Source organism: Bombus vancouverensis, chromosome 1 (genome assembly GCF_051014615.1).
Source record: "Bombus vancouverensis nearcticus chromosome 1, iyBomVanc1_principal, whole genome shotgun sequence".
Taxonomy (NCBI): Eukaryota; Metazoa; Arthropoda; class Insecta; order Hymenoptera; family Apidae; genus Bombus; species Bombus vancouverensis.
In genome coordinates this window covers 17445469-17471379 of record NC_134911.1, presented here as the reverse complement: position 1 = coordinate 17471379, position 25911 = coordinate 17445469, and the positions used below count along the sequence as shown (strand labels likewise).

The 25911-nt window shown below is 35.9% G+C and overlaps 3 protein-coding genes across 21 annotated transcripts in view; 2 read left to right on the top strand and 1 right to left on the bottom strand.

Moving 5' to 3' along the window:
- Positions 1-25911, bottom strand: part of LOC117153716 (uncharacterized) — an 84060-nt gene that overhangs the window by 56156 nt on the left and 1993 nt on the right. For 6 of the 19 annotated variants that reach the window (XR_013059244.1, XM_076621646.1, XM_076621631.1 and 3 more), the window contains exons 1-3: positions 14517-15107; positions 1346-4737; positions 872-1029 (exon numbers count right to left, since the gene is read on the bottom strand). The exons of 1 other annotated variant lie outside the window; for it this stretch is intronic. Coding sequence is in view for 3 of the 18 variants with exons in the window: in XM_076621619.1 (XP_076477734.1) it covers positions 968-1029; positions 14517-14565; positions 15021-15221 (312 nt within the window). In the remaining 15 variants the exon portion in view is untranslated. Of the gene's footprint in view, positions 1-191; positions 1030-1132; positions 4738-14516; positions 15615-16084; positions 16911-25911 lie in introns of those variants that run through there. 12 more of the 19 variants (XR_013059239.1, XR_013059248.1, XR_013059249.1 and 9 more) reach the window with 12 other exon arrangements.
- LOC117153564 (juvenile hormone esterase-like) lies at positions 8478-12918 on the top strand. Its single transcript, XM_033327723.2, has 10 exons — positions 8478-8684; positions 8918-9055; positions 9161-9320; positions 9426-9611; positions 9696-9895; positions 9987-10149; positions 10240-10391; positions 10473-10620; positions 10737-10869; positions 10995-12918. The coding sequence occupies exons 1-10, from the start codon at positions 8478-8480 to the stop codon at positions 11209-11211; spliced, it is 1704 nt and encodes a 567-aa protein (XP_033183614.1). The 3' UTR covers positions 11212-12918.
- On the top strand, positions 15444-25771 carry LOC117153492 (prestin). The gene is made up of 14 exons (XM_033327593.2): positions 15444-15583; positions 16908-17021; positions 17752-17913; positions 18343-18453; positions 19282-19454; positions 19806-19973; positions 22676-22777; positions 23001-23134; positions 23237-23399; positions 23806-23982; positions 24127-24399; positions 24612-24773; positions 24973-25099; positions 25188-25771. Exons 1-14 carry the CDS (start codon positions 15577-15579, stop codon positions 25349-25351), a joined length of 2037 nt encoding a protein of 678 aa, XP_033183484.2. The 5' UTR covers positions 15444-15576; the 3' UTR covers positions 25352-25771.

The window sequence follows — 25911 nt, the reverse complement described above, 5'->3', positions numbered from 1 at the left end:
TCGTGTGTAATGTCCATGAGTATGTACAAATATTCGAACACCGTTAAGTATGGAAACTTCGATGATTGACCATATTCGATAACACGATAACATGTTGCGAGTGAAACTTGTAACACGTCTCAATAGATGGTCGAAGCTCATAAATCTTAAACACGTAGAAAACAAAACTGGTACGGAGTCGCACAGCCTCGTTTGAGTTGTATTAACAGAAAATATATACGTATAGAAAATAAAAATTGATGCTGGAAGAAAGTTTCATTTCAAAAAAAAAAAAAAAAAAAGAAAAAGAAAAAAAGAAAAACAAGTGCGTAGTTTCGTTTAACGCATAAAAGGAGGTGGTTAATGGTAAATTGACAGAAGTATGAAAGTTCGAGCATGCTATTGGGTCATCGTTACAAGATTATCTACATAAGCAATAACACATTACGCCGCCTAATAATCGTTTTAAAAAATGACTCCGGGTTCCCACGAGACTCGTTCTATGTGTGACACTCGATAGCAAACGTCCAACGAAAAATGCGCGCGATCGATCGATCAGTATTGCTCAAGGAACTAGAAACGAGTCAATAACGAGTCAATAAATTCGTAAGTCTCGTTAGTTTAATTAAACATTGTAGCAAGCTAACCAAAGTTTATAGCAGTGATATTAAGTACAAAAAAAAAGAACAAACGAAAATAAAAAAAATCGTGAAATTTCGTAGTCAACAAATGCAACTATGTATGTATATGTTAGTCAAATGTCACTTTCTTCGCTCTTCGATGTTGTTCGCGCGCATTTTCAGTCAGTAAGAAAGATCGGACAAAAGTGATCGTCAAAGATGCCGTGGTGTCTATAATTAAAACAAACCTGCAAAAAATATTTTGTACTTACATATAAACGAATGGTTCGATTTTAGTGGGAATCTACTGATGATCACTTTTTTCACTTCTCGTGTCACAAGAAATTTCTCTCTACGACTCTCACTGTTCACTGTATTTTCCACTTCGTCTGTGACTTATATGCGCACGAGAAAACATCAGTCGCAAGATCTGCAAAGCGTTCGCAATTAATAATTAAACTTTAACGAACATAGTAGACGCACTGAGTATAACGACGCTGGTGTTTTGTGGACGTAGAGATCTCACGTTATACCTTGTTTTTATATGAACGATGAAAATGACCAGGTGAAAAAAGATTTTCTTCGCGTATCTAGCAAAGATATTAAAATCTGTTCCTTCTAATTTGAGTTCTTTAAATCGAATTATTAAAACAGATACGGATAACCTCTGAAGAACTACGTCCAGAAACAGGTGCGAAAATGTAACAGAAGCCTCTCGCTCGAAATTCTCCTGTCTGTCGCTATACCTTTTCCTGTTTCGGCTTCGACTTTCCGTCTCCATGTGGCTTTATTCTTCTCTACCAACCATCTACTCTATTATTACATATACCGCTTCCTGTTTAAACAACGTAAAGCTTGGTAGAAAGGTTAGCGGACACAAAACGACAAAACTGTTCGCCTACTCCCTCTATACTGTTTTCTATTGCTTCCCTATTCTCTCACTATCTGTCTCTGATAACCTTTTGTAAATCGAACGAATTCTGTTAACGAAGATGGTTTGATGATTCTTCGTCGAGGTGGTACGCGTGAGTTTTGATTCGATTCCGTGACGTTTCTAGCTTTAAGAAACGACTATCTAAACATAGAGGTCTGTCTTTGGAACTGCGAGCTTTCCTTATCGAAAAAAAGGAGACTAACAAGGTTGATAGATACATAAATTTGTAGCGCAGTTTGTTGTTTTGGGATAGTGTAAGAACGAGATAAGAGCGCCAGGGGTATGGAACGAGAAAGAATAAGAGAGGAAGAAAAAAGGAGAACGAAGAAAAAAGTGCCTATATACATCAGTAAAATTATTCGTTAGCGTGCATTTATGCGTTTCAACGAGTACGGACAGTGTCAATTACAGGTAAAAAGAAGCGACAAACAAGATACATGTGCGTGATGAAGACGAAAGATACGAGCAAGGATACGACGAAGCAATATCGAGCGACGATCCGAGATTACAAAACGCTTGCGAGTACCAATTATTAACAACGACTACGACGATGACGATAATGATTGCGAACTATGATTACTATTATTGTTATTATTGATTGCGAACCTAAATTAATGAGCTAATCGCCGTGGAGTGTCGCTCGGGTTCTGCTAGGTTATGCTAATGACGTTCGAGATAGATATTTTGCGATCAATTAAAAAATCGTTAGCCTGGAAGTTAATGAAACGAACAATACGAGAACACCAAATTGTATAATATAATTACGATATCGTAGGACGCAGTAAGTATCAATGCGTATTATTAACATTGTATAGCAGTGTATTATCGTTTGGAAGCCAGCTTGAAATTTACGTTTAATGTGACGAAGAAAACGTTGTCGTTTAGCTGAAAAATCGTGCTTCCAAAGCATCGTCCCACGTAGATCCTCGTGAGCTCGTTCGACGCATACCACGGCGCGTTAGGGACGGATGTGATATAAGGTGAACCTTAACCTAACCTATAACGCATACAGATATTGATATTGTATGCATTGTGATAGTATTCTCGAGGAAAAACAAAACGACACACACCAATTCAACAACAAGAACAAAAAAAGAAAAATAGAACAAACCGCGTAAAAAAATCCCTGCCTCCTCCAAAGTGCGACTGATATTTACAGGATATTGTTCCAATTGGATGCTCCCAAGGAAGCCGGGGTATTCAAAAGCAATAACTTCGTAGGCGGTCGCGGATCCTCGATGAGGTACCTTTGCGACCGATTAATATAAATAATAATAACGGCGCAAAAAAAAGTATGAATAGGCCGATGAATTTTTAACCTTAATAATTTTAATTGTAATGATGACTTAGCGGTGCAGGATCACACACCGACGTTACAAGTCTGGATCACGAACAGTCAAACATACACACACGTACACACTAACGTAGTGAACAATTATTTGCTACTCGTTACGATAATAAACTACCGAGAAAGGAAATGAATAATTAGCGAAGACGAAAAATGAACGAAAGAGAGAACGAGTGTGTGTGAAAGGAGAGAATACGAGCAAGAGAATGGTAGGCATAGGCGTAGATAATGAATCATCTTTACACGAGCGCACGCACGTGCGCGCGCGCACCCATCCACATAGTCATGTAAACACAGACACACCATACAGTGAGCCTAATAAACGATTTAGTAAGAGTTATTATTATAATTAAAGAAAAAAAAAAGAATGAGAAAAGACGAGGAGACTAGCGATGGCTTTTATAAGATGAAGTAATACGATGCAGCGCGACAAAACGCGCACCACTGGTTACATTGATATACATAAATCTATTATATATATAAATATATATATATTATATACATAAAAAAATATTATATATATATTATAGTATTCGAACTTTAGTTCGAAGAAAATAGCGACGGTACGACGAATGAGTAGAGAGCGCAAAAATAATAATATTATGTTTCGTCGTAAAGATTTGAAGAAAATGTGAGCGAGAGTGAGAGAGCGAATATGAACAAAAATTGTCAAATAGAAGAGCGAGAGGGACGTGAGTGAATGTAACAAAAAAAAAAAAAAGGAATAACAGTAACAGAAAGAATGAAAGAGTAGAGAAGTAAATGCAAAAAAAAAAAAATACAATTGTGCAGGTATCCATATTTTATAGCTTTTACGTAAGAAATTAAACCGTACACACGCAGAACGCGAAGTTAACTATATATATTTATATAGATACGTTGACACGGTATTACCGATGAAATTATATCGAATTACTGGTAGGCTGGCGTTATTACGATGATTTATCGCTTTGATGATTAGTACCGTCGTTCGCGTTATTGCGCGTCAACGCGTGAACTTAAACAGATACACAACAACGAGAAGAAAATCACAACACGAAACCAACCGAGTTACTTAACATTCGGTAACGATTCTTTTATCATCGTTATTACTACAATCAACTGTCGTTCTTGCTACTATTATTTTCATTTATAATTACGATTATTACCGGTTATCGTCGGTCGGATATTATTATTTATCGCGACGTTATAATTCTCATTGAACGGCGATGAAGAGAGATACCAGTTATATTATATCTATTAACGGAAAAAAAATAATACAATTATACCTTGCATGACTACGTAGGGCTATACTGCCGCCGAAGCAATACAAAGAGCAATATAGAGTTAAAAGGTAATTAACGAGATTAAAGGTACTAAAGGTAAACGATATTAATAACCGCGGAGAAAAACGCCGTAGGTATTATACACTGAACACTCGACACTACTCTCCTTCATGACACTTTACACACACGTACATAAATACAGAAATACGTATTAACACACATAAAGACACGCAACATGACAGAACACAAACAGAGACACGCACGATTATAATTACTTACACGCATGAACGCCCAGATACTCGGGCCACAGAACACACCACAGGTGGACACTATGTATAGTCATTAATTTATTCTGACCGTAGTGCTAATTGTACTTAGCATTTACGTAGATGACACTAATTGCCTAGGTCGACCAGCTCGTCCGGGGTTCCTGTTGCCGTGCGAGTTACACCCTCCTCTGATCACCCCTTTAACCTCGCCGGTGTATCTCCCTTCCGCGACGCGAACCGAAGCCACGATCGTCGTCCACGATGTAATTTCCTACGGTGTATCCGGCGGCAACGGCGGGAACCCTCGTCGATCGAATTTCGCCTAATAATGAAATAATAAAAAAAAAAAAACGGTAGCGATATAGAGTTATTCGTAGAATCGCTAATGTATTTCACTCGGTGCCTGTGACAGCTGAGCTAGCTATCCGTTCGAGAACGAAATGATTGACAATACATTGTTGAATAGAGTGCAACTTATGAAGAATCTTCATATTCCTTCGAAAACTTTGATAACTGTTACCATCTTCCTATTCTCAGTTCACCTTCTTTTTTATATATTTTTTATCCTTGAGTATTTCTCATTTCTAACTTGTTTAAAACTTTCCATAAGGTTTCTTCCTTTTTTGAATCGTCTGAGAGATTATCTTTTTCCGATTATGGAAATATTAGAAGCTTATTTCCATCCTCTTTTAGTCTACTCGATCCTCGATATTTTGTTATTTATTTCGTCAAAAAATGTGTTCCTAATAAATCCGCTTAGTTTATCTCTAAAGTATTATCTCGAGCGAAGGATTATTTAGCGAGCGACGGATAAAAAGGACACTAATCACGTGTTGTTTGTTTTCGATGTCTCTATTCGACAGCCAGTAATTTCCTCTATTTTCACCCTTCTAATTACCTACTCACTGATGTTTCCACATCTGGTCGATAACAAGTTCGACCGACTATGACAAAGCTGTTCACGGGTACCACCTGGAATACGTAGTATTAGCATGGTGTGAAAACGATAGTGACGCTAGATGAATTAGCTTTAAGCTTCTTTCTCGCTAAGAGGGAACCTATTATTATAATAACGATATTTACATACATTTGTATTATTTGTAAACTAGCGCTAATACAAAACTCCAATTTGTGCATCGACACGCGAAACAAGAAGAGAGTCCCGTTTCCCTGAACCCTTATTCCTGGACCCACGAAGCCCAGACGAATGAGTCAAACGAAACCAAAAAAAAGAAACAAGAAAAAACAAAGAAAAATGGTAAAAAAAAGTGAAAGAAATGGAAAATAAGCTCCCGCCCTTGTTCCTGTTCCGCTCGTCCGAACGGACTACCGTTTTTGTAACAAACAAAATACGAATATGTGAGTCACAACACTAAAAGAAAAAGAACACCAGGACACTTTCGTTTCTCCGTTCCAATTTGTAATTTTTCGCTCTGTAACGTCTCTCGTCTATTATATGTATCTTCTCTCTCTGTAATATCGGGCCTTTTTCCTCCAAACGAAGTAAAACGAAAAAAAAAAACGAAGGGAAAAACGAGAAAAAAGAGAAAAAAACGACGAAGATGAAGAACACGGAATAAGAGAACACGAACTTTACCTATCCTGATATACTTCTCATAGTGTTGGATGGTAACGTTACAAGACAAAAGGGAATAAAACGTTAATTGAGCATTGTTATCTATGTAATACAACATAGGATGTTTTGTATTATATTTTCATAATAAATAGACACGTAGAAAAAGACGTATTAACCATACCAGTGTTATTTTTTTACTCTCCATCCACTGTTCCTTAACTAAGGAAAACTTTCGAATAAATACATACTTATTGATTTATTTTCATTTCTTTTTCTAGCCTTTTATACATACACAATCGAAAGATTAGGATTTTTTCTTTGAGGCAATAATTCCCTTCTCGGAATACATGAATTATTTACAATATTTGCAGTTTATACGATATTTACAAGTCTTTTGGTTCTTTCCTTCCTTCCTCGCCCCTTCTCTTCTCTCACAATGTTAAAATTAACAGAACATTCGCATTTCTGAAATAAACAATTTTTGAATTCTTCGACTTTTGGATCTTTGAATATTAAAATTTTCTTTTAAGTAATTATTTATAGAGACTTTTAAATTCGTTGTACGTTCTTCGTTTTCTCAATCGAATTTGTAATATGTCTCCCTTAGTTAACTATTATCATAATTTTACAACTCTTGCAAAGTCGATAGACAGACGTGGAAGAAGAGAAGAGTCACGGATAGCTCCGTAACAGGTCACCTGTTATATAATAGTTCCTGTCGACGTTACGAGAGGCATGAAAAGAACCTATAGAGGCGATCACGTATTCGCTCTTCCATTATAAAGCAACAACTTCGATACCCTTTCCCTGTAGCTAACAATAAAAAAGCGCGGATGTTGAACTTAAGGAGGCAGCCGAGGGCTGAGCGTAGAAGAAATTCAAGTGAAACTCAGCAGAAGTTAGCAACGTTTCAAGTACCCAGAGAATGTGGAACGTTTCGTTCACGAACCTTCTCTCGTTTCGCTTCCAAGCGTTCCTCTGCTTTAAATTTCCTTTTAATTGAAAAATAATTGAGATAACGTTGAAATTTCTCCAGTCGTTTAATGTATTTTCACCAGAAAAATTTATTTCTATCACGATATAGCAAACAATTTTTATGATATCTTTTCGTATCTTTAATGGTTTATAAGATATTTATGAAATAGTATAGAGATTACTTAATTTTTTGCTAAATCACGATAAGTTAAAAATTCGATGAAAATCGTATGAATGTAAATACATTGCTTCGTCAGTAATTTGATCTACGCCATGCTAATTGAAGATTAATATCTCAAATTAATGTTTCGAAATTAATCTAGCAGCGTTATCGTTCCTAAATCATCTACATACAACAGATATCATCACAACGAAGTATTACACGATGACTTTGGTATGATTTGAAGAGGATATCATCGCGTTTGGAGATGATCCAAAAGCAGTGTCTTTCTTCTGACAGAAGCCACTTGTTTTGCATTTCGTTCTATGCTGACTGCGCGTGTGTAATTTGTCACGTTCTTTTCAAAAGAAGGTATAATATACATATGCAGTCGCAATTAATAGGAAGCGTTTGATCGTTTAACCTTTTCGCTGCGATATTCCCGCAACAGAAAGCGCTTTGGCGTACGGGTCGAAGCAATTTATCAAATCGTTAAAATGTCTCCACTTCAAGCGGACTGTATACATCACGCGATGCAACATTGGAAACCGTTTCGTTTTGTCTATTTTGAAACTTCTTTTTTATTTTCTACCGTCCGGAAGCTGTAGCTTGGCCCAGTTACGTAGCAAGAAGGTTAATTGGTTTATTTTATTATTTATTCTTTCCACTCTTTTGTCCTTGTTATTAATGTAGTTCATAGCTTTCTGCTTTTATTATTTAATTTTAGACTGCGCATTGCATTTATAGACAATTTAAAGACATAAAAGTACACGGATTGTACGTGAAATGCTAAAATATATAATATATATAAGGGAAAATGTAATATATAGAATATATTCGCTATAAGATATAGTAAATAAAATATATTTCAATTTAAATTTTATTTCTTTAATTGTGTTTATAAAAATATGAATCGTCTCATGAAAATCCGCAACTACTTCTTACTATTTGAAGTCCTTTCTATCCACAATTTGTATCTTTATCATATCTTCGATCGATCAGATATACAAAATATACAAAATATAGCAAGTATCGCTTTAATATTTCATCGATTGTTTATGAAAAAGGAACGTGTAAATAATTACGCAATGATTCACCCAAATAAATTCGCACCACCGATGCAACTTCGATAAGTAACAATATCGTCAGGTGAAATTCGAAACTGCGAAACTGTAGTTTAAGAATTGCATATTATGCAAAATTAGAATGCTGGTTAAGCTGATTAATATTCGGCTTACTTTATATTCGTTGGAGCGAAGGTTCCAAAAGTGTCAAAATCAACTAGTCAATACAAGTATTTCTTATATTCGTATAATTTCAACAGTTTCAATACCTTCATTAAGGAATCAGCATGAATGGCGCAAATGTCTACCTTTTTGTTCTTTTAATTTCATCGTTGGAATATTTCATCATCAGTTCCCCTCGGACTTTCGTTGTTGAAACACCTAGTGGACCTGTTCGTGGTTTGGTGTTGCGCACAGTATGGAATTCAGTCAAATATTCTTCGTTCAAAGGGATTCCCTATGCGAAACCACCCCTTGGTGACTTGAGATTTAAGGTGAATTTAAGTAAAACACTTCTTTTTTTCCGAGTGTTCTTGATCTCACTTCCATTGTTGATTACAATACGAAACTCGAACCAAAAATATCGAAATAAAAATCATATGAAAAATAAGTATCTCTTTACGAGGGAAAAATAAATATTTCTTGCATTTAACAGTGATTTCCACTTACGGACAGAATGCTTCAGTGATATTCCATATAATCGTTTCATTTATTTTGATTATTGCAGCCTCCGGTTCCGAAAGAACCATGGAAAGGTGTGTTAAATGCTTTCGAAGAGGGCAATATGTGTCCTCAGTCGGATTACGTGACGAGCGTATTTAGTGGTCACGAGGATTGCTTGTATCTGAACGTGTATACTCGTGAGGTAATTATTGTTTCAATCTCGTAAAGATTTGATACTAAATAATTTCGATAAAGTTTGCCGAGTTTCTGGACCAAAGACTTTAGAAGATACAATCGTTATTAATAGATGATATTCAAGGGTAAAGTAAGATTGAGACCAGTTATGGTGTGGTTATACGGTGGTGGCTATATGTCTGGTCATTGTAATTCGTCCTTATACGGACCTGATTTCTTTATGGAAGAAGATGTTGTTTTGGTCACCTTCAATTACCGACTTAGCGTTTTAGGTATTATTATTACAAACGATATTTCTTCGTTTGAAATTAATTTTTTATGCTTGCCTAATTTAGGCAGCTTTTAGTTACTTCGTAGAATATTAATTAATCTTCCAGGATTTCTGGCGCTAAATCATCCGAACGCAACGGGTAATGCTGGTTTAAAGGATCAACAGTTGGCTTTTCAATGGGTACAAAGCAATATTGCGGCGTTTGGGGGCGATCCAGAACAAGTGACAATTTTTGGGGAAAGTGCTGGCAGCACTTCCATCGGTTTTCACATGTTATCTGAACGATCCAGAGGTATATTTTTAAAATATTCGCTATTCTTCTAGTTTTTCTTGCTTTGGATTTTTATTTCTTGTTTTATATCGTTCACTTTTTCAGGACTGTTTCGTCGATCGATTAGCATGAGTGGCACACCGTTATGCCCCTGGGCGTACCATACACCGGAACAGATGATTCATAATGCTTATAAACTCGCTGGCTTTCTTAATTACGTACCTAAGAGCAGGGATGATTTGTTGAATTATCTTCGTCACGCACCTGCGATCAAACTTATAAGAGCAGCGGAAAAAGTTGACCTGGTAATTAATCCTACTAATACTGGATTGATTACTTGGAAATTTTAATATCGTCACATATTAATTCAAATTCCATGATTTCCTATATTTCTAGAATATATTGCCATTTCGACCGACTATAGAAAATCCCGATATAGATCCTACCAACAGCTCGTTTCTAACAGAATGTCCTATAGCAAAATATCATAATGGAGACTTCTATCATCACGATATGATGTTGGGTTACACTCGCAACGAAATTCTTCTCTTCCTAGGTCGTAAGTATCACGATTATCTTCTAATAATATTAATTGCGCTATATTATTATAGCGTATGATACTAAATACACTTACGTTTGACACGTTTAGCGCCAATAGGAGTGGCAAACATGATCGACTGGGCCAGAAAGTATCTCCAGAGCATAAATACATATAATGAGAAGTATACCAAAGAACCAATAGCACTATTCGCGCAAATTATATGCAATTTTTTTAACACCAGTTATAATAAGCTGGAGAAGGTAAAAATGATTTCTTTTTAGTATCTCTATATAACAATAGTCTTTCTTATCTTTTTGTAATAATATCGTTAACATTTATAGATCGCGATGGATATACTCTTCTCTGGCCCCATAGATCTGACTCAAAGATTAATTACTACGCACAATAAGGGTCACTCTACTTATTATTATAGATTATCGTATCAATCAAAGTACTCTTGGCACATAGTTGATCACAATCCATTGAATGGTACATTTTTAAAAATACATACTATGACGTTACATATGAAGAATAGAATAGAAACGTAAAACAAAATAGAAAATATAAAGAATGGTATTTCTGGAATTGATTGAGAGTTCTTTCAGGGACTGCTCATTTTGACGATGTTGGATACATATTCAATTCAAATGCACTTCGTGCACCTACAAATCCGAGACATAGATTCAATCGATTCAGAAAAAAGATGGTGAAGCTGTGGGCTAATTTCGCCAAATACGGGTCCGATTAATTAGAAAATAAAATAGATACTTAATTACTTATATTATTTTATATATTTATACTATATATTAATAGTATCGTACTAATACTATTCAGAAAAATTTTATATGTTGTTATTTTCTCAGAGATCCTACTCCAAAGAATCATAGTCGTTCGCATCTCGACGTCAATTGGACAAATTCTGGGCACAATGGTCTTCAACTAGACATTAATACAGTTTCCACGATGCATAAACGTTTGATCGATGCAAAGACTGAAAGTTTCGAAAGATTGTACTACAGGGTACTGCCATTGGTTTCGTCTTGCGTGAACAAGCCTATAAGGTTTTTAAATTGTGTCTGATATTGTTGTATATTGTTACGTTTAATAAAATTAAGAAGAAAAGCTGTGTTCATCTTTTCGAGTTTCTTTCAACGATTATTAAAGCTCAGAACGATAATCAAAATTTTGTCGAGTGTCGTTAATATAATATTAGGACCACAAACGAAATCTCGATATTGCAACATGAAAAACATATTTTGATGAGTCAGGAAATAGTCTATCTTCAATTCCAACAGAAGAACACTAAAAAGATAGCATTTATATGCCTAGCTTATCTTTCAGATAGTAATTAACACAGATACATATAGAAATAAGGTATAAATTTTCATGCAAATGAATTTAGATAAACCGTGCACAAACAAAGATATCGAAATTCATTTAAATTTATGTATACCGTTCAAAATAATTTGAAAGTAATTTGAAGAAAGAAAAGAAATCAGAAGAATAGAACTTATTTTTTTCGACCAACGAACTTCTCATTTAACATTTCTACCGTGCAAATCTCAGAGATGCTGACAAAATTCATTATCTGGCTGGTAAATTCCGCCAATCTTATCTCGGCAGATATACAAACTCAAACAAAACCATAGAAACAATGTCACATGTTTTATGTATTCTTTTAACAACAACAATTATAATTCTTACCCGTGAATATTTCTAAACTTTAGTTAGAAGTTCTACGTACGATATCTATAATGGATTTTTAATAGCACGACACAAGCTGTCACGTGGAGACAGGAAAATACCTATAAGAATGTGTACATAGTCTTAATAACTCGAAATCAACGAAGAATGTGGCGTGAAATTCTTTGCTAATAATTACTCGGCTAAACTCGTTTCGATATCTTTCCTTGTGAAATAGACTCGACGCATTGAACAACCATTTTCACGCGACCAAACTGTTTCTCTATACGTATGTATTTCAAAGAATGGATCTTGAAAATAATTGGAAAATAATTTGATACAGCGATACAATTAACAAATTTTAGGTAAATCGTACATTTCGTAAATTTTAGGTAAATTTTAGGTAAATCCAACTGTCTTAAAGAAGACAGAATTGCTTTTCATGATTCATCGAATTTACGACAGAGGAGATACGCGTGAAATGTATAAGATTTATAAAATTAATAAAATAAACAAGATCTATAAAAACGTGGAAATGTATAAAAAGCTCAGAATTTTTGACGTCAGACGATATATTTATTCGAGCATAATTTATATTAAGTGATACGAACAGATTGTGGCGGTCCAAAGAAAAGAGTTTAAGCACATGTGTTGGCCGCATAACCTGCGAAACGACGTGCGAGGCCAAGACGTCGTAAAAGAAAAAGCCCTGGCCAGGACGTCGTAAAAGAATAAACCCTGGGACTTGCAAAAATGCGCAAGGGCCTTCGATAATAAAAAAAATCGTTTGCCCACCAATAGAAAAGAAAGCTTTCTCTTTCGGGGGCAACCTATATAAAGGGAAATGAGGAAAAACTCGAGACAGTTACAGACGATTAGTCACAATCAGTCAGTCAAATTTACAATGTAGGCGCAGTTACACGCGGAATCGCATGTGGTGAGTAAAGTCGAGTCGAAGGCGAACAAATGAAAAACAGTACCAGCACGGCCCAGGTAACGCGCGCTAATAAGATTGTGAAATCCGTCTCATAATAGTAATAAACTCGTTTTCAAATTGAGAAAAGTATTTCTTTGGTACCCTACACGTCCTAACACCTCAAGATAATCCCTGCAATAAAGAGAATTTCGTGCGAAGTAAGACTAAAGCAAAATCTAAGACTAAAGAAGCGATATCAGTATCAAAGTGCATACAAAATACGTAATGGGAATTAACAATTCTAATGCATCGCAAACAGCTTTCCTGATTAAGACAAAGAAACGAGTGTTGGAATTCTTATTCATTTAACTACCGCGTGTGCTTCTTCCTTGTTAGATTTAGAGCAATCAACGAGCCATTTTTACTAATTTGCTTTTCCTCTTCCTAAAATATTTGACAAGTAGAACATCTTTCTGTCAATTTTCTCGTATTGATCGCTCTTTTCAATACTCTCTTCGTTATTACAAAGTAGTAAAAATAATCCTATTACCGAGCTACGTATAAACGTCAGTTAACTGATATTTTATCCTCCAATCTTATTATGGCGCCAATATTCGATCGTGCTTACATTTATAGTATTGCAGCATTCTAAGAAAATCATTGTTACGAATAAAATATTCGTTTCTACGAACGATGCAACATAAATTGAAATACGTCACCAAGAGATTAATAAATCGAAACTTCCAAGTGTCTACTCTCAAAAATAAATTTCGGCGTATTTCGAAAAAGAAGAATCATCGCAATGTCAGAAAACACAGCTTGTTTAAAATGTTAATCACGACTTCATGGTTCTTTCAATTAACTATCACATAGGTAGAGACAGAAAGGGGAGATAAGGAAGGAGACGTCCATAAATCGTCGAGCTCTGTGTGTTAACAAAACATGGGTTTTGCAAAATTCTGATTGACGCCATAGCACCTCGGATTACGGGAGAACGGGGTGTCCTCGACAACAGAACGTAACAAAGTTAAACAAGAACGCTATACTCGACCGACCCAGCGCTCGATCAAAAGTGAAATCTCTCTGGTATGTACCTCATAGTGCTCCCTCGAGTTCGCGATTTTAGTTGGACTTCGTTAGCGTCGACAGACTAACGTTCGTCGATCGATCGACCAGCGCTCGATTTTTCTATCATAACACGCGTTTTCATCTCTTATTCTACTTTCTATATTATTAATATACAATGAATATCTTCTAATCGAGTATATTTTATACCATAATATCCAGAAAGTATCGTACTATTCTATGATATTAAATCAAATAATTGTCAGTGAAATTAAAATATTATCGCTTTAATTGCTTGCAAATTCAATCTCTGGAGGATCTTTAAATTTATTTCTTCGTAAACCATCGTTACACACAATTTCACACAATGCCTTTCACTGGTGGAATCATGGAGTACTGAAGGAAGAAGATTTGTTCTCGTAAAGAGTTTCAGTTCATCTTTACGCCTGATAATTGGAATAAACGTGGATTAAGAGGAAGTGTGAATCTCGCTAAACCGTCGGTAAGCATCCGAGTTTAAAATATCGTTCCAACGAGATAAGTGGTGATTTGCTCGTTTGTTGGAAATTTTTTCCTCGTTTCCGCGGATTTTTACACCATCGCTCTATAGACTTCGACCTGCTTTCAAACGCAGCGTCAACATCCCCGTGCTCGATCGACAACTCGAAGATCGTATGATGTAACTGTTAAACAACGCTGTGTATTTGAGAGTAAAACTCACGTGATAAACTCTCCAGAACATTTCTCGCCAACGGCCACTGCGTCTGCATCTAAAAATGTTCTTTATCTTCTGTACTGGAAATATTGACTGTTGAAGATCGATCTAACGGTTTACTTCATCAATGCACGACAAGTATTCGATTCGTTGATGCATTTTTTACTGACAAGTGTTACGTTGATTCGAAATATTTATGTATATTTATCTATGTAATTTTATTTATTTATATAAATAATTATATCTATACTTTATAATAAGTACTGATTATTCGTCAAGAAGGAAGAACTTCAGTTTACTTGTTATACTTTTCATCCTTGTTTAAGATAACTTTCATTCAACATTCTCAAGAGCAATGATTTACGACGGTTATAAAATGTACTTGCATCATTGTATTTGTTGCTTCGGTTACGTGCTGATTAATTATTTCCATATTAAATTTCGTATCGTATGATTACAAAAATTTGACACCGCGAACATGAAGTGTAGAAGCTAAGAAGAAAACTATACCTGTGGAAAAGAATGTGTAAATTGGAAATATTTTGTGCAACGTAATGCACCAAACACCAAATATGTGATTTCACGTTGATCACATGGAGAAAACACACTATAAACGCAGAATCGGGTCGCGAGGGTTAAAATCCTCGATGACGCAATTTCATCTCGTGAATCTCCAGCTTCGTTCCACGACAACAGAGGTATCAATTTCATTTTCTAACTGGTCAGACACGCAGTTACATCGGCCTAATTAAGCATCTTAATCGAGATGAAGTATCATCACGGTCGTTATCCGAGGAACGCGCGTTTATTTGACAGCTCTTGGCCCGATTACCGGCACGTGACTCAGTTCCAATGGAAAATACACGAGCCAAGCGTCGCGTTCACGTTTGTTACGTTAGTAAGCGATAGACAGCGCAGCCGAGTTATCATAGTGTGTCGATCTTCTGTCAGACCGCGTTTTCCTTTTCGATACAACACGTAGCGTTATTCAGCTGCTCGACACGCTTGCGTGCTCCTGAGAAGCCGCGAATCATACCGTGCAAGTGGTACACGTCTCAGCACCACCATGACAGGTCGCTCTCTATGGGGTTTCCCCGGTCTATCCTATAAAAAAGCGTGGTTTCGTTTCGATCGAGATCGATTACTATCAGTGGAGTTCTTTTCTTTGATCAGCAACGGAGGATATTTAAAATTTTGAAACGTTGGGAATTCGAAAATTTGAATTTTTGAAAATTTGAACTTTTGAAAATTTGAATTTTTGAAAATTTGAATTTTTGAAAATTTGAATTTTTGAAAATTTGAATTTTTGGAAATTTGAATTTTTGAAAATTTGAAAGTGTGAAAGTTTGCGTTCAAAAAAATTGTAAGATTTGAAAGAGAATGTGAAACTTTCGGAAATTACAAGTTTTAAATTTTGAACATTCGAAAATTCTCAATTTTAAATTTGTCTTTAAGACAAGAATGATCGAATGCAATGACTTCATAGTCGTCGGAAGAAAATTGAGGTCAAAATGTCGTAGGTTATGGTCAATCGAAGGATTTTATATTTCGATGATATCACTATCTATACTCACACGCGTAATATATAAAGATTGCAACACTCACAGTCTCATTGAGGCATTTATTTTTGAGCTAATTGATTCCAAAGTGTTTGATGGATCGTACGTGATGGAATATATTGTTACCATTTGAGTATTTCTTATTTATACCGCGATTTCACAATGAGATTCAATTGAACGACGTTTAATACGAACTTAGATTCAAGATGTTGAGTCAAACAAAATACGATGTGATCGTGATAAATTTATATTTTCCAATTGAAATTTAAAATTCAAAATTAACCATTTCGATCTACCAATCTCCCATCTCGAAAGAACACTCATTTAATTATCCGCTCTAATTCACCGAAAGAACTTCGACTTTCAAATTATCACGTGCAACCTTTGTTCGAATTTTACAAAATTCTTTTCCACTTGGATAATTTCCACCTTCCAATATCATAAACTTGACATTTAAATTCTCGCGCGTCCATCGAAGAATTCCAATTGTTGGTAAACTCCTCCTTACGGCACTAATAAGCACGCGCTATACGAGACATTCCATTTAGAAAGTGGGAAAGGCCACGTGGTTAAATACCTATACTCTATAATTTCTTATTCGCATGTCTGAGATAAGTTTACGTAATTTTGCGTAAGCAATACCGATAAACTGTTAACGCATAAGTACTTGTACGTTTGTTGTCTCAGTACTTCAGTTACGTGTAATAATACACGTTATCCGAAACACGTATTCTGCATTTAACACGGTTCCTACGATGTTATATGCCAACAAAAATTTCGCACACCGGTTTGAATGAAAGAAACGAGAAGGTCTCACGAGACGCGAACTAATTCACAGACGATCTGAGCGACGAGATGACGGCACTCAGCCCTGAACTAACGGTGAGACGACCGGTCTATCAACAGGACGAGCTTGATCACTTGTTCAAATATGCGAAGCCGAACGAATCACGTAAGTATCGTACGCGGATTCCCAGCGAGCGAATCCAAGAATCATGGCGCCTCGCCAAGCCGCGATGCTTATTTACCATCAGGCGTCGAGTAATCGCCACGCAATATACTTGTGTTTCGTCTGATCAAAGGAATGAAAATTAACGACTCGTTATATAAACTTCGAATCGAAGAATCTAACAAGGAATTTTTTTTCGCATTTCAATTACAGTCGAACGTTTTCTTTCCTTATTGTGCAACATAATTAACCGATTTTCGTTATTACAGGTTTACGATAAATATTATCTACGATTACCTAGTAATGTTATCGTGATTATCATGTGGAGAATTTGATTGTAGATATTCATAGTTGCAACAGAAACTGAATATAACGTGTTATTTGTGTTTGCTATATATATATTTGTTATTGTAACGACTATCGTTAGCAAGTAATATTTAGCTTTCACGCTTGTACTATTTTGGGACTAGATTTCTGTCGTAATAATAAATCTTTATACTAGCTTTCAAATCAATCTCTTTTCCTTCTAACGACACCCTGGAAACCTTAATTACTGCCCACTTGTTCCATGATTAATTGACGGGTTCGGAGAAATAAACGATACGAGGGACAAAATCATTAATTCAGGAAAACTAGGATTAAACCTTCAGACAAAAATCTCTATACTACTAGACATTCTACGATAATAAGAGTACAAAGATATGGCGCTCATGAATGATGGTCGATGTCACAGTTCTGAAGAACATCTCGATGAAATGCAGAAAGGTCAAGCCGATGGCGATTCTGAAGAATACCATACCCCTTATCGGATGGTTGTCGGCTTACAATTGGAAGACCGATTTACTGGGCGACATCATTGCTGGAATCACCGTGGCAGTAATGCATATTCCTCAAGGTACGAACGTTTCCAAAGAGGCATTTTTATGATTAATACAAATAAGAATAATAAATTCACTCTGAGATATGAATGAACTGATGCCAGTTGTCGAGAGATGTCTGTTTATCCTGAAAATTTGAAGTCTTATGTTAAGAAAATTAGAAGTACAGTGTTTGGATCGTCTGTCCTGTCTCGCGTTTGAGTATCTTATTATCAGAGCTGAGTGTCAATGATATAAATCTAAAGAACAATATTAAAAATAGACGAATTTTGGTACACGTCCAGAGTGGAAAATTCTTTCATAATAATTTGGAGTTAGAGTCTATTTAGACGAAGAAGATCGACAGTCCTATTACTCGATAAAATTTATTTTTCCTATACACTTGATCTTTACCGATCCAAGGGGCCAAAATTATTTTTCCCATAATTAACGCAATTACTTTTCAGGAATGGCGTACGCAATATTGGGCAACGTTCCACCAATAGTTGGTATCTACATGGCATTCTTTCCTGTTCTTGTGTATCTCTTCCTTGGCACGTCAAGGCATAATTCAATGGGTAAACAGCAAACAAACATGATTCAGTAATTTCAAGACTCTCTTGATAATACTAACGATGATTCTAAGTATGTAACGTGTTACGAAATACGGAAGCTTCACGACTGTTCTTCTTCCCCTTTTTTCGTTAACCATCGATTAGTAGTCACTTGCCGAACTTTTACCATTTTGTACAAGAGTTACATGTACATACCCTTGATATTAATGTTTCCTCCGAATGTTTTCTCATATTCGTCCAGACGTTAATAAATTTAATCGCCGATTTCATAATTTCGCAATTTCAAGGAAACAGTTTTCCGTGATTCTAAAACTGAATAGTCCTCGTAATTCGATGAAGCTTCCTAGTATCCGCTTCCTTCTAACTTTCATTTCGGCTTCACTTTCCAACCTTGCTCAGACAAAATCGCCACGCAATTTTCCATGGCACTTGACTGCTTTTTCTCGTTATAATACCATCCGGTGCGTTATTATTACGTATGTTTGTCAATATAGGTAACGAAAGTTCGACTATTCCAGTCAGTAATATCTCATTAAAATAGACATAAATAGACACAATAAAAAAGACACAAATAGACAAACTTCGTTTAAGTTATAATCAGTTTGAAAAGCTTCATTCCCAGAAGCTTTTCAAATATTTCACCATTAAGAAAAATACCTGTAAAATTATCAATGAAATTTTCGAAACACCTTCATGCTGACCGTAGACCATTATTTTTACATACAACTCATATAATACATTGACGACTACTAATGTCTAAAAATATACAACGATCGAAGTTAAAAATTCGCACAATTTAATAGTTAAAATAACCGGTCTGTTGATATCAAGGTACCTTCGCGCTGGTTTGTATGATGACCGGAAAAGTGGTCACGACCTACAGCTCTCAAGGACAACTGCCGAAGAACGCGACAACAGAAAACGAGCTATTATCCTCGACGAGTAATCGATATTCCCCCGTGGAAGTAGCCACCGCAGTCACTTTCGCCGTGGCCCTGATTCAGGTAATCTTTTACCGCCTCGTTACCGTTTTTCTTCAATCTACGAAGTATTTGGATCTACTGGAACGTTCTATCTATTTTCCTACATGTAGAATCTTCAAACGTAAAATTGTTAAAGGTAGCGAATTAACGAAGAACAATTCCTTTTTTAATATCGTGTATCATATAAATGGTATTACAGCTTTACAAATTTTCTAATTACTCCGTTAGAAGTGTTATTTTTAGAAAATACATGCAACTAGACCTGGAAAACCCCAAATATAACTTTTAATTTTCTAATTAATATTTTTATTTCTTAATCTTTCGATTCTTTCTTAATCTTTGATTTTTCTCATTGATCTGATAATCTTTCAGTTAGTAATGTATTTATTGCGATTGGGAGTGGTTGCATCGCTTCTAGCAGATAGTCTCGTAAGCGGGTTCACCACATCCGCGGCGATTCACGTGTTCACGTCGCAAGTGAAGGATCTACTAGGACTGAAAAACCTACCTAAACGCGTAGGACCCTTCAAGTTGATCTTTGTGAGTATGAGATTCTTAACGGTAGGCGTAATTTCCTCGTCTGTTCTCTGACAGTTTAAATTTTGGATGAAAAAGAATTTCTTTTTTGTATGAAATTAAAACCTTTGGAGAACAGTCGAAGAAATCGATTATACTAGATAAGTAAGTATTACACGCGAAGGCCACAGGAGAAATCATTCGATTTTTACGAGAGAGCAGTCTGGAAATTCGAAACGTTCTAAAGCAATCTCGCGTTATTGCAATTTTACGATTAAAGAAAAAAGTAATTTTCAATTCGTTTAATGTGTTATAAATATTCGTGAACCAAAGCGAAAATCGAAAACTGAAGTCGGATTATTTGTTTGTTGAGCGAAATTTATAGGAGAAAATAGAAGGTTGTCGAACTAAATGTAATTGATACGAGTGGAGAGACCTTTAGTTAATTGATCGAACTGCTTGAACCATCGACAGGTGTGTTGTCTACTTACTTTCTCCTAGAACGTAATATAGGAAGTTAGGCGAATAGTTAGGAGAAAGATACAAACAAAATAACCTGCTGAGCTTAAATTAGAAAATTCTAGTAACATGAGAAATGCAAAAATATTGAAGAAGAGAATGGAGAAACCTTTTTATACAAAATTAAAACTTTTAGAAAGCAATCGAAGAAATTAATTATACAGGAAAGCTTAGTACACGTATTTATTCGTCGTAGTAACTATCATAAATCTTTAAAAATGTATATAACACTCTACGTACGACCGTGATGAATATAATTGACGTCCGACACGTGATAGTTTACCAATTATGTAGTTGCTGGCTAGTTAATCTTTTCGCTTCCATAATTAACGATGCTGTTTGTTCTTACATACGTATATTTCAGTATACCGTTGGAGGAAGAATTAATTAGCGTAACGAAATTTTTCCATGCGATAACAAAGTTTACCAGGCTGTAGAATAATCAAACAACTTCTTTTGTTTCTCATCGTCGTAATATTGCCAGTCGCATTATCAAGTGTTTTCTTTATATGAAACCGTATTTTAGCGAGACCTTGTAACAGTGAACCAGTTGAAAAATGTATGGTTTTTAAGTGTGTGATTTTCAAGTGCAAAACAAGCACAAGGAACAATGAGGAATAATAAGAAAAATGTGACTTATACAAAGCAAAGTGTTGAACTTCTTTTTTCGTGTAATAAAATTCGGCTAAAAAAAGATTTCTTCTTCCGCGTAAAATAAAAATGTATATCTCGTCAGCTGTCTATACACGAAAACCATCGTTAAAAGATTTATGGACTATTCGATCCTTGAAATTCTCCTTCATATGAATTTACTTCTTTGTAAAGGATTAACGAGCCGTATCGGCAGACCTCAATTTCAGGTACGTGTAAACGAGAAAACCACTTATCATAGAATTTTATATCCTTCCTCTTCGGCAAACGTAACACGTGTCTTAAAAGAAACAATAACTTCCTCGAATGAATGAATATTTTATTCGTAATATTACTCACTTTTAGCCTTGATACTGTAATTGATTAATTTAACAACGAATGTTAGAATTATAGTATTATTTTCATTTCGTAAAAAAATATTCATCCGAAGAGCAAAGGATGTCCCAAAGTTTCGAACAGAAGCGTACATCAAATTAAACAAAACACAATGGTCGCGATAATCACATCAGAATGTCCAACACTTTACTTTGTTCTTTTCGTTTCCGGGTCTCTACTTCCTTCAAAGACATTCTGCAACGTTTCTAATAGTTTGTTCCTGATGTCGTTAAAGAGGAAATAGCACGAGAATCAAAAAGTACCGGTTGTTAATATCATCTCGTCTCGTTTCCTTTCATACCAAATACGTCGAATACCGCATGCAACACGGTCGATTTTCCACTTTGTCGTTTTCAACGCGGACTATGCCGATTTCAAAGAACTCGGTTCTTGTTTCTATCCGGAGACAGGTGAACGCATGAAATGCCAAATGAAATTCCGACAGTGACTTTCTAACAATTTCAATTGCTCATTGAAAGAGAGAAACAAGTTCCGAGACATCCGGAATCCCACGATTCTATCTTGGAAAATGGAAGACTTCTTGTGGAAAATTGTTGGGAAAGAAAAAGTAGATTTCAAGGCTTTGTTAACACTTTAATTTTCCACGTACGCGTGTACCTTAAATTAAATTTTCATTGAGAAAGTATAAAAACAAAATCACAAGTTGCCGTCAAAAAGCTATTTCAAATTCAAATGTCACCGAATGGCAAATGAAACCGAAACTTTCTCAAAATTAAATAATCTTGCGCCACTTTGTAGGCAACCTAATTTGAATTTCTTCAAGTGGATTTTCTTTTTGGTCAAACTAAAGAAACCGCAGAAACGAAAAAGAAACTGGTTCCAATGACAAAAGACCTTCGCAATCTTCGTAACTTGTTGATCAATTTACACCTGACAAAAGGATGTAAAACGTGCTGCGTTCGACGATTAGGCTATTGTTACAGCAATACAGTTGCAAATAATAGAAACGAAGGAAATAACGTGCGTTTAATGTAACAGTACTTTCACCGATTGTGTTTCACTTACATAAGGGGATTGAACTTTTGAGATATAACTTTATGGTGGATAATGACACTTACGTAAGATGATCGCGTTTGTTTGTTTTATTTAGAAGACATTGTAACGAGATTTTGGTCTTAGGAAGCTCAGTCCCTAATTATGGTTGTTTAATGTCGTTTTAGAGTTACGTGGACTTCTTTAACAACTATCAATCTATCAATGGGGTTGCTCTCCTGCTATCCTGTGTCATCATTTTGGTTCTCATTGTCAACAATGCGTTAAAGGTACTTTCCAAAGACGAATTAAAATATTATTTTAACTAACAGCATAAAAACCTTAGAGATTATATTGAAATATTATAAATCTTAATAAAACTGAATTTCTTATACTTCATTTCAAGATTCTTCGGTATTTAAAAAATTTCAGTTTTAATATTTTCTAAAAAAAAAAAAAAAAAACAGAGCCAGGTAGCTGGAGTTACACTAAAAAATCGTATTTTATTTGCAGCCAAAGTTCGCGAAAATAAGTCCATTCCCAATCCCCATAGAAATGCTAGTGGTTGTGCTTGGGACTGTCCTCTCAGTGTACGTGAACCTTACAGAAGTTTATGGGATCGCGATAGTGGGCGACATCCCAATCGGGTAACCAAGTTTCTCGAAACTGTATTATTCACGATAGTTGTGTCGTGTTTCATTGAAACAAAGCAACATCTTTATGGTAACTTTCTCTTCCATTGCTTCCAGGCTGCCGTCTCCGACCTTGCCACCATTGTCTTTGGTACCGAGCATTTTATTAGATAGCTTCGTCATTACTATGGTGTCCTATACTATATCCATGTCCATGGCGTTAATCTTCGCGCAGAAACTCGGTTACGAAGTGGACTCGAACCAGGAGCTAATGGCGCAGGTTTGAATGTATATTTAACTTGGAAATTTCGAATGAAATTTGAATTGGAATTTCTGGTATATAACCCACGTCTGAATTATGATATAGAAATATTCGATTGTATGACCATTAAATTAGTCTTGGAATGCATTCAAGTACATCGCATGAAGCAACAGCGTGTGTAGTCACACGATTAAAATCTGATGCATTGTTATTGACATTTTAATTAACCGGGGAATCAATTAAATAATTCATGTCGTAGACTTGACCTGATTCGTCAAAGTCAATCTTTTTTATCTATCGAAGCTGACACCGCGACCGCTTTAGAATTAATATAGTGCGATAGCAATCAATGTCACGCTGTATGAAAGACAATGCAACTCATTTACATAAGAACCTAATTATCGTCATCCTCAATGATTTCTAGGGTGTCGGAAATCTAGTTGGATCCTTCTTCTCTTGCATGCCATTCACAGCTTCGCTCTCTAGATCCCTGATCCAGCAGACTGTCGGCGGACGAACTCAATTAGCTAGTCTAATATCCTGTGGAATTCTAATTAGCGTTTTACTGTGGATCGGCCCCTTCTTCGAGCCTCTGCCACGGGTAATTCACAAATATTTGAATCATTCTTAATTATATAAAATACAAAAATCTAATAAAAATCTGTACAATTTCGAAAATCGACAAATTCAATCGATTATACGTGTAAGTTTCAAGTAGCTAATAAAACATTATATTTCCATATAGTGTGTTCTAGCCAGCATCATCGTGGTGGCTCTAAAGGGGATGCTAATGAAAGTGACAGAATTTAAGAAATTCTGGAAATTGGACAAAACGGATGGGGTTATCTGGGCGGTGACATTCATATCAGTAATTCTGATGGACGTGGAATATGGTCTTCTAATTGGAATCGTGTTCTGCATCGGCAAATTAATCCTCTTTTCTATCCGTCCTTACACCTGTTCACTCGCTCTAGTACCTGGTACTGAGCTTTATCTGGATACCAAGAGATATAAAAGCGTATGGAATAATGATAGTCTCTCTTTTCTTTTCTTTTCTCTTTTCTCTTTTTTTTTTTTTTTTTTTTTTTATACATTCTTCTTATCGAGTTACGTTAAAATGGGAATCTATTTCGATTAAAGCGGATTTTCTTTTTCGTATCGTGTATTTCTCGAGGCGGTACAGGCTGAAACGAGTTTGAGATAGATCTAACACGGAAGTCGTATTTTCAGACGGTAGAGCTGCCGGGTATAAGAATATTTCACTATTCAGGCAGCTTGAACTTCGCCTGTCGGCAACACTTCCGTGACGAGGTATATAAAATTGCTGGCCAGACGCCGAGAAAGAAACCTAATGGAGGCTTCAAACACGACGAGTTGAAGGAAGTTAGGAAGGTAAGAGATGCGATATAGAATATCTTCCAGTATTTTACAATAGTATCCAGTATAATATAATCCTGTTAGTAAAATTATTATTTAAATCGACAAGAAGGAATATCAACGTTAACTATATCCTCGTTACACCAGCCCGAAGAAACCATAAAACTGCCGACCCACTTTCGTAGAAAATTAATTTCCTTGTCATTGTGCACAGCTGAGAACCCTAATACTGGACCTGAGCGCGGTGAGTCACATGGACCTGGCGGGCGCAACGACCCTGAGAAACCTGATCAACGAGTACTGTGAAATCGATATATCGGTGTACATCGCCGGGTGTTCCGGTGAGTAGAATCGCGTCGCGGAACCGCATGATCAAACCGGAAGCAATGTTAGACCCAATCGATACGCAACGATTTGAACACATTGTAGGACCTGTATACGAGATGATGAGAAAGTGCAACCTGTTGGAATACAAAGGTGGCCTGTTCGCCGCGTTCCCCACCGTGGCAGATGCCGTGCATTTTGCAAGGTCTAACACCGAGCCAGCATGGAGTTCGCCGATATACGACGACGCAACTGTCGCCAGGCTCTGATTGCCTGAATACTAATCGCGACTACATGCGGCGAAGTTCATTCATGATTCCCAGGGAAAAATTTCTCAATCAACGTGATCGACTGACAATTTAACTGCCATGTTATTTCTAGGCGCATGCATTTGGTTGTTTGATGAGAGGAATATTGGAAATGAGAAGTTGTGAGATGTTGAAGGATTGTAGATATAATTTTAAAGAAGAGATGATTATGATAGGATTGAACTGTGTATGTAGATAGTGTTTGTTAATGAAGAATATGTCGAAATCAGTTCGAACAAATTGCTCAAGAAGAAATATTGTGAAAGTTGAATGTGTTCATCCTGCTTGATTCATTATAAATCGTATAAACAATTCTGTACCACTATATTTTTAAAAGATATTAAAAGCACACTACCTCGATGTAGTAAATAAAACTTAGAATTGAGTGTGAAAATTGAATGATATTTATACGTACAATATTTTTGTAATAACAAGTAATGTTTTGTGTATTATAAAATTATGAAACGAATAATATTTATAGATACACTTCCAGAATACCTATTTATGATATTTCTCTAAAT

What these genes read in the sequence shown, in the direction of transcription:
- LOC117153492 (XM_033327593.2), top strand. An exon ending in AGTAATGCATATTCCTCAAG is followed by an intron (nt 17,914 to 18,342) that starts GTACGAACGTTT and finishes ATTACTTTTCAG; the next exon opens with GAATGGCGTACGCAATATTG. An exon ending in GTACATCGCCGGGTGTTCCG is followed by an intron (nt 25,100 to 25,187) that starts GTGAGTAGAATC and finishes AACACATTGTAG; the next exon opens with GACCTGTATACGAGATGATG.
- LOC117153564 (XM_033327723.2), top strand. Translation starts at nt 8,478, where the DNA reads ATGAATGGCGCAAATGTCTACCTTTTTGTTCTTTTAATTTCATCGTTG. An exon ending in TGAACGTGTATACTCGTGAG is followed by an intron (nt 9,056 to 9,160) that starts GTAATTATTGTT and finishes CGTTATTAATAG; the next exon opens with ATGATATTCAAGGGTAAAGT. An exon ending in TTACCGACTTAGCGTTTTAG is followed by an intron (nt 9,321 to 9,425) that starts GTATTATTATTA and finishes TTAATCTTCCAG; the next exon opens with GATTTCTGGCGCTAAATCAT.